We start from the raw sequence: 9,094 nt of genomic DNA, 5'->3' as shown, positions 1-9,094 counted from the left end.
CAATCAGAGCCCTTCTAGAAATCGCCTCTGCTACTTGTCCCTCCCACTGTACTTGGCTTTAAGTATAAGCACAGTACCAAGGGAAGTACAAGGGCTGCATTCCTGTGCTGCGTTCCGCAGCGCTCAGCTGAGCAGGGAATACACTGCAAGGTGAACAGGTTGGGGGAAGCTTGAGCTTGGTCTCTGAGACTCTGAGCAGCTCCCAGGGTTGGCCTGGACTGCTCCTAAGGGGAGAGCTAAAACAGCTGTAAAAACTATCAGAGAGTTTGGGTTAAAAGGCAGGCCTGGAGCAGTAAAGGCAAATCCATCAAGCAGAGTAACTCAAAAACTGTATCATGACATACTGGAGAGTCTAGCACCAAATGGCACCCCTGAAACATGACCCGCTGTAGGCCCTATAGCTCAAGTTGGCTAACCTGTTTAACTTCAACAACGAGAGGCTTCTCAGCAAATCCTTGTCTTTTGTCCTTTGTTATTCCACAAAGTCTTTTGTCTTGGGGTAAATGGGTAGGGCTGGAGGTGACAGTATGGATGGGAAGGAAAATTTTATGCAAGGTACTAAGGGGCTGCACAGAGAGAGGTTGGTCTTATAGTCAGTACTAGGGCTGCTGTTAGTTAAAGCTCTGCAACATTCCCTTGTCTGACAGATTTCAGTTTTGAGCTTTCCTCAAAGCAACATTTGCTCACAGATGCTTAATTCATTGTTTCCCACCAACATGCTGTCAGTTGTGTCTATTTTATGAGCAGAGTCTTTATATATCATTTATTATCAGCCCTGCTCTTCTGCTGTCAGGGGACAGCACTTTCTCCCACCAGCTCTGCTACTTCTCTACTGTCCACCAGCCACACCTCCCTCGCTCTCAGCCACAGCATTGGTGAGTCTACCCTAGCAAACTGGTTTAGTGGGACAGCCAAGGTCTACAGAAGACCCAGCTTGGGCAGAAAGAAATTAGCAGGAGAAACCTGTTCTCTTTGCTGAAGCTAGTGTCATTTTTTTCACTCTTGGCAGTGGCTTCCTCTTTCTCAGGGGGAGGCGAGTCTCTCGCATCACTTGAGTCACTGCAAAGGAACATTTTTAAAAGGTGAGTTTGAATGGAGATGCTGCAATCTGAAGCCTAAGACTCCAAAGGATGGCCTGAGAGGGACGTACCTGAAAGCCTGAACAATAACAGTGCCAAAAAGAATGAAGAGGGCTGAGAAGATCAGGGACAGGAGGGGCATCATTTCTCGCCTGCAAAAAGGTTAACAAACAACAGTCAGTTTGGCAAGAGCTCCTGGAGTCTCTCCCTCAGATTTTTCTCCCTTCTGTCCCCAGTAATAGCAGGCAATTTTCCTACACGCTTGTCTCCTGCTGGAGGAGACAAATAGAAGAAAATATTTTAGAATACTGAATGGTAACAGAATAGCCTTGCAAGACAGCCAAGCCAGGCTTCTTCCCAACAGACCCAGTGTTTTCAGCAATGAAATCTAATGCAGTGTCACAGACCAAACAAGGTTTATGGGTAGACAAGCAAACCAGCAGATGAAGTAGAACTGAAGTACATCAGAGCTTCCCTGCTCCTCTCCCCCCAAAAGAATCTGTTTCCTCCTGTCCCTGCAACAGGCCTGAATTGCTTGGTAGGCTTCTAATTTATTTTCATGGGAGTCAGGGAACTATTATGCATGTGCAGGAAATGACAGCAATATTGATCTCTATTGGCACTGGTTAGCTTTAAGTCAGATTCCATACCAGTTGTTATGAAACATGCTGTCCCAGCAGTCTGAGATGTAATCTAATGTGGAATAGATCCATCGGAGAATGAATATCTGTTAAGACAGAAAAAAAATCAGTATTATGACTGTACATGTTGCCCAAATGAGTCCGAGTTCTAGTGATCCCAAGACCATTTCCTCCAGCTGTAGAGAAAACAGTGCTAATCTTGCCTCTTCACTTGGGTTGTGCTGATGCAATCTCAGATGGAAACTAGAACCAACACAGCTAGAAACACTGAAAATACTGGGAGTACTTACAGGAGCAAGTTCATCATTCAGGTCTGGTAGGATGGTATCTGAAGAGAGAAGGCCAGCATCTGTTCTTAACTGATCCAGAAGATCCAGAAGGATGAAGTTATCCTCTTCACTGCCTCTCCAGGCATCTTCCAAGATTTTATAGACAACTCGGCCTGCATTATTGCGCCTTTCCAAGATGACCATCTGGACAAACCAAAGATGTCACAAACTTGAGGAACAAGATGCACCAGAATGAGGAACAAGGACAGAAGTACCATCTGCATGCTCCATGGCTCGCCTGCAACTCTGAGGATCAGTATGTGTTCTACAAACCGAACTCCTGTTCTTTGGAAGCACAACATTACATTTTTTCTGGATAGGGTTTTTCATGCAAACTGTGCTCCCTACTAACACATCTGAATTAATAAGTACAGCATTAATCAAAAGAAGAGAGAAATTTAAGTAGTACAGAAAAGAAAGGAGATAAGGTATATTTCTCAGTATAAATGGGAAATAAAATAGATAATAAATTAGGTGGTGAGACACACACAGGTTATTCCCTATGCTGCCAACAAAGAGGAAAAGGCTGGGATGGAGAAGGAGTATAAAAAAAGAGCAGTGCTATAAAAGTAGATGTAGCGTACAAATGAGGAGAAAGACAGGGTTCTTCCATGAGACTGGCTCCAACAAATTCAAGCTTTCCTTAAACTTGCTTTAAAAAGTTCAGGCAGGACTTCTTTGAAGTGGGCTGTGAGGTAACAGAGAGTGAATGCACTCATGGAGGACTGGGAGAGGTGTACATGTGAGAAGGTGGTTTCTTGTGTTTTACACGTGTTGTTATTCAGGCAGTTGGGGCATGAGCAGGTCATGATGTAAGAGATTGTTATGGGCAAGACAAAACGAGATGGTGGTCTAGGTAAGGACTTCAGTGGAGGCCACCTGCATGCTAACATCCTGTTCAAGAAGACAGAGAGAGGCATAATCCTACCTACATGATCCCACAGAGCAAGAAAGAAGATGTAGTAATAATTTTTTCCCACAACCCCATAAGGCTTTTTGCAACTGAAGTGTAAAAGAATAAAGCTTGGAGAGGCTGACTAACAGATGGAGGAAAAGGAAAAGAATGACACTCACAGCTGATTTCCCCTGATATCTCTCATCATCCATCAGGAAGGTGTCGACAAAATCTTGCTGGCGGTCACTGTAGACATGTACAAACCTCAAGGTATCTCTGGTGTTGGCCAGAGCAAATGTCACAAAGGCTTCGTAGGTCTTGGCAAACTTATCTCCTTCCCCAGTGAGTAAAACCACGCAGTACCTGGACAACATGATAAAATGGAGGAGTCAGGGCAGCCCTGGACAGGAACAAATAACAAACCCAACCACACCTAGCATGGATGCCAAGCAGCTGAAGACCTGATGAAGTATGTGCATCTCCTCACACTCTGATAGACTTTCTGCTCTCAAACCTTCCACATTTTTCTCTGTCTATTCTCCTGTCCTATACAGTTACTCAAAGCCCTCGGTCCCATAAAAGATGATAAAGTCCAAAGTAGAACAGAAGGCAATTTTTTCACATGATGTGGTGTTAGCCTGTGGGACTCAACTGTTACAGGAGAATGCTGTGGTTAAAATTTTAGCAGGATGCAGAAGTGGACTAGACATTTAGAGAGATACAAAGAACATCCAAAATTCTAATACCAGCTTAAACTTTATCTGAGGGCACGATATTCCATAATTGCAACTGCAAGACTTCTTGGACCACTCTCTGAAGCCTTTGGTACTGGCCACTGCTGGCAATTGGATAGTGAAGGAGCTGCACCCCTGGTTTGATCCAGTCTAGCCATTTCTGTTCTTCCTCTGAACGTATTTACAGACTAGACACAAACTTAAATGAAAGGTTGCCCTGTGACCAGCCATTATGAACTAGACAAAGTGACAGGAGGAATTCCCATCACAGCAGGCCTTACTTTCGCTGACGGTGAGACTTCTTCACAGGACACAGCTCCTGGAACAGTTTCTGGTTGGTGAGTCTGGCTGCCATAAGGAACTTGTTTTGCGAAAGGAAGTCATCCATGAGCTGCTTTTTCATATCTCGTGCCTAGAAAGGATGAAGCAAAAAAAGATGAGTGCTGTTCATCTAAAGCAAAAGCTGTTCAAGTTAAAGCACTGTCATGAAGAATCTCAACAAAACATTTTGCACGTGGGCAAAAGCCACATTCAGAGGAATGGAAGCCTCACCACTCATTACAACCGCCCAGGGGAAACAGGGCATCAAGGAGATATTGATGCCTAGAAAAAGAAAATAAAAAAATATCCTGTATATGAATCCTGGCTGTTAGAAAGCACAACAAGGACTGAAAGTGTCTAGCTAATCAAGATTTACTGGCAAGTATTGAGTACATGCACAAGAAGTAAGGTTCAGGTGTATCTCATAGTTCCTTTTACAGTCAATTAATTTCCTTTGCAAAACCTGTTTCTCATCCACTGGGACAAGTCCTCCTTTGGAGTCTCTCTCCAGGGTATTCCAAAGATTCCTTGGAGCCAAGGATTCTTTCAAGAGCATTAAGTTTCTACTGGATTAGCAAAGAGCAGCACGCTCTACTATAAATTCAAAATTCATTACAAGGACGATAGCTGATATTCATTTTTCCTCCAGGTTCACTCAGACACCTCTGCCTCCAAGAGACTCCATCCCTATGGCTTTAGCTCAGGATGGTCTTCTGACAAACTTGTGCCATCAAGCCCCAGATTAGTTTGAAGTGCTCTACTGACCAACCTGATATAAGAAGCAGCTCAGAAAAACAGTAAGTTTGTCTTTTATCATAAACCCCAAGAGAAAGAGTTCAAAGCAAAGCAATACCTGTACAACATCAGCAGGCTTATCAATGTGCTCCTTGAAGACCATCATGGTTGGAGAGTAAACATTGATGTTATACTGACTGGACAACTCTTCAGTCCCCCTGAGTCCAACGTACACGTACCCAAAGGACAAATAATCTCTGTATGCAAAAGCAGTCAGCTAGGGGGGAAGAAAGGTGTAGTGCACATTTACATTTCAGATCACAGTTTGCTTTTCCACAATCCAACCTATGGTGACTATTTCCCACTAATTTCCATGGCTTTGTTAGTTTATCCAACTCACCCTTATAACTGCCAAATGGCACATACATATGGTCAAACCCATTCTTTCCTGAGGTGCTTAGACAGTTAGCCTCTTCTTACAGAGGAAGGCTTGGTGGATCTACAATTTTATTTTGGTGTAATACCCTCTATCACGCCTGACAGTTGCTTAGAAACTCAGGGTAGTGTTCCATTTCTTGAGGCAGTCTTAAGTGGCAATTTTTTTAGTCATCTACTTGACATTTTTGGCACTTACACATAGGTTTGTCCTTAGCTTACTCTCTTCTTCCTGGCCCCCCACTTCTCTCTCACATGGCCACCCAAGGAATCAGTTTCAAAAGTAGTGCCAGAAAAAGGTTTGGAAAGTGTCTATGGTGGTTAGAGTGCTGAGCTGAGAAGTCAGAGATGCAGGTTCAAATCCCTTCTGGCTGAAGGGGGGTGATATAGAAGCTGAGCTTTGGCTTCCCAGGTGAATGCTCTGCCACCCAGCTACTGGGGCTATAACATGGAAGGACCTTCCCCCTCTTCACTCTGACACTAGCTAGTCACAGGGTTTGAGTTATCTGTATGTCTAGGCCTTGGACACCAGTGCACATCCACAAGGGGCATGTGCATGTAGCTGCTTATATATGCAGCCAGTGCTTAATCTGTGTGCAAAGCTTGTGTCCATACTGCTAGGGAAAAGAATGGCTACCTGCCTCAAAGTGCTATGCTGACTACTAAAAACTGCCCCACAGACAACCACAGAGAAACAGAACGCTCTTTGTCCTAGGACTTGAATAAAACCCAGTATAGAAATATCCTGAATTGTTGCCATTCCTCTTCCACCACAAACAAGGCATAGTTCATTTTTTCCTTAATGTCGACTGCAAACCTCCATCCACACCCTGACTTCCACTAGCAATCAGTCTATGGCAAGATAAAAATATGCAGACCCTGACTTCCACTAGCAATCAGTCTATGGCAAGATAAAAATATGCAGAGGTAGAATGGCCCTGCTTTTAATTCTATGTGTTTGTTAATTTTTCAGGTTGCCTAACCACTGAAATTCTAAATAGTGTACGTGAAATTGAGGCAGCTAAGAAGAACCAGCCAGCCTGTATCTATACTGAAATCTCATTCCCAGCTAAAACAGGTGGGTTTACAAAGCTGTCAGAACACCAGATTACACGTGCATTACCTTGTACAACAACGGTATGACCGGCATATGGTCAAATAGAAGGACGTGGGGTTTATTTTCTTTCTTCCAGTTAGACAGGAATCGGACATAATTTTTATCTGTAATCTTAAACATACACAGAAGGTTAGTTTCAGCCCCCAAACATTCAGGAAAATAAAATGCAATGCAGGTAAAATAGAGTTGGGTCCTAAAGTGCTAGCAAAATGTTAAAAAAATGGGAAAGTAGGATTGTTTAAGGGGATAATTAGGCTAAGGTACCTTTGCTAGTGTGACTAAGGTGATTTATGTTAAAAGAGGAATATGCAACTATGCTGCCTGCCCCTGCTGTTCTTTCCAGACTTGATGCCATATATTTTTGGTGGTGACATATTTCCCTAATAACTAATTATGCAGGGGTACACAAACCCCACACTGGCCAGGAAGGGGTAAACAAAAGCCCGTGATGCAATCAGCCCCAACCTGTTGCACCGGCAGTAGGTATCAGGTCTAGAGGATAAAACAGCTCAGATGGAGATTGACTGGGAAGGGGATGACATCTCTAGTGCTCTCTTGCTGGAAGAACCCTGGCTACAGCATCAGACTATTGCCTGCTGGAGCCTCCCTGAACCAAGGTAGATCTGAAGTGGGATTGATTTGCTTTGTGTATGGGTGTGAGGAAACTGCTAATTGCTCAGAGCTTCCTTGAAATGCATGAAACAATGAGGATTGAGAATGCTTAAAGTCTTGCAGCAGGTTCTCATCTGCTTCTTGAAGGAGGCCTGAATTAAGGGAGAATAAGAGAAATCTAGAATATATGTGGCTGGTGTCTAAAGTACAAGGAGATTGACTAAACCTGGGTTCCAAAATAACACTCCATGTAATCCTTAATTCATGTGGGCATTTAAGTGTTTACAATGCCTTATGTGAACAAACCTTTCATTTGCCCCTAAAGGCTATAGGTTGGGGTATCTTGCTGATGGGATAGCCATCTTGCCAGCCCCAGACAGCAGGCTCTGACCACATTCTCCTAATTATCAAGGAAAGATGGTGAGATGTCCATCTTGTGCGTGGTCACTTCAAAATGGAATCAAGTGTTTTTAGTTGTTACTGATTCATTCATTCAAGCCACCACTCTCCCTTCACTGCAAATCACTTCTGTCTGCACTTTTGACATGCTAATAGTAAAGTTCATCCTGGAGGCTGGCTCCATCAGAGATCCATCCAGCCCTCCAGTGCACACACTTAATTATCAGGCTGCATCTCGCTATTATGTACCTTCTCTACGAGGTTCCCCGGAAGAAGGTTCTCCACAAATTGCCGCAGGTTCTCCCGAACAACTGCATTGTGGAAGAATGATATCTTCCCATTAATAAGTCCCAGAATTGATGGGGTGCTGTGTGCTCCTAGATGATGCGCTAGACGTCTCTCATACCCAGCATGGACGACTCCAATCCCCACTCCTGGAAGTCCATAAAGAGGGTTACCTTGATGCAGGCTGGTAGGTGACCCAATCTATTCTAAAAGGAATTCAGTATTAAATTACCTGACTGCATGCACTGCACTGAGCCAATCAACTGGCCTGGTGCAAGGGCTAATTCACTTTAGAATTTCCCTTTACACATTTTGTGAAGAAGCAAGAAGCTCAGACAGTGCTGTCAGGAGGGAGTAATAGTGGCACTAGTCCTTTCTATTCCTTCTGCCCTCAGTTCTCTACTTGGCATATAAAACCTCCCAAGGAGAAATGTTACACTGTATTGTGCACTTAATGCCAGGGACTGCCTCTCCTTGCCCTCTTTCTGATTCTGTGTTGTCTGTATTGACTATTTCCTGCTTTGCAGACAATCCAGGAAAGAAACAAGACGTTCCACCCTGAGCAAAAGATACTGTAAAGTATTTCACCAACATTCCAGTGTACTTTGAGTCTTAAACTGTTTTCACCCTAAACTGTGCATGGCCATAGCCTTGATTTTAGGTCCCATATGGCTGTATTGCAGCCCTCCCCCTGTACTCTTCAGGATGAATCAGTTCTGTGCTAAATGTAGGTGAAAGAATGATGCAAAGTACATGGTTCCAGGCAAAACACTTAACCTAGTTAATCTCTGACCAGTTTAGTTTATCCTCTGCTAGGGCAGGATTCTCTAGTGACTTCATAGATTTCATAGACATTTGGGCTGGAAGGGACCCTAGAGGATCATAGAGTCCAGCCCCCTGCCCCAGGGGCAGGAAGTCAGCAGGGATCCTAGGATCCCAGCAAGATAAGCATCCAAACGTGTCTTGAAGGCGTTCAAAGTGGGTGCTTGAACTGCCTCTGGTGGCAGTCTATTCCAAACCTTGGAGGCTTGGACAGCGAAGAAATTTTTCCTTATGTCCAGCCTGAATCGGTTGTGGCAGTTTGTGACTGTTCTATCTTGTCATCCCTTGGGGCGCTCTGAACAGATGTTCCCCCAGATCCTGATGAGCACCCCTGATAAACTTATAGGTGGCCACCACATCACCCGTGAGCCTGCGCTTTTCCAGGCTGAAGAGTCCCATAGCTCTCAGCCTCTCTTCATAAGGTCTCTTTTCCTGACCTCTGATCATGCGCGTGGCTCTCCTCTGTACTCTCTCAAGCTTCTCCACATCGTTTTTGAATTGTGGAGCCCAAAACTGGACGCAGTACTCCACCTGTGGCCTCACCAAGGCAGAGTACAGCAGGAAAATGACATCCCAGGATTTGCTTGAGAAGCATCTATGGATGCAAGCCAGCATTTTGGTCGCTTTACTAGCTGCAGCATCACACTGAAGGCTCACGTTCATCTTGTGGTCAGCCATGACCCCTAAGTC

The 9,094-nt window shown here is 44.3% G+C and overlaps 1 protein-coding gene across 1 annotated transcript in view; it reads right to left on the bottom strand.

Moving 5' to 3' along the window:
• The window catches only part of DNAJC16 (DnaJ heat shock protein family (Hsp40) member C16), a 24,185-nt gene that overhangs the window by 4,472 nt on the left and 10,619 nt on the right, over positions 1-9,094 (bottom strand). The window contains exons 4-12 of the mRNA XM_019511888.1: positions 7,547-7,731; positions 6,293-6,397; positions 4,853-5,011; positions 3,960-4,090; positions 3,124-3,307; positions 2,011-2,193; positions 1,730-1,806; positions 1,151-1,231; positions 964-1,059 (exon numbers count right to left, since the gene is read on the bottom strand). Of these exons, the coding sequence (XP_019367433.1) occupies positions 964-1,059; positions 1,151-1,231; positions 1,730-1,806; positions 2,011-2,193; positions 3,124-3,307; positions 3,960-4,090; positions 4,853-5,011; positions 6,293-6,397; positions 7,547-7,731 (1,201 nt within the window). The remainder of the gene's footprint in view (positions 1-963; positions 1,060-1,150; positions 1,232-1,729; positions 1,807-2,010; positions 2,194-3,123; positions 3,308-3,959; positions 4,091-4,852; positions 5,012-6,292; positions 6,398-7,546; positions 7,732-9,094) is intronic.

Source organism: Gavialis gangeticus, unplaced genomic scaffold (assembly GCF_001723915.1).
Source record: "Gavialis gangeticus isolate Ggan-Ray unplaced genomic scaffold, GavGan_comp1, whole genome shotgun sequence".
NCBI lineage: Eukaryota > Metazoa > Chordata > Crocodylia > Gavialidae > Gavialis > Gavialis gangeticus.
The sequence above is the reverse complement of the archived record's forward strand: the minus strand, read 5'-3'. Positions and strand labels throughout refer to the sequence as shown.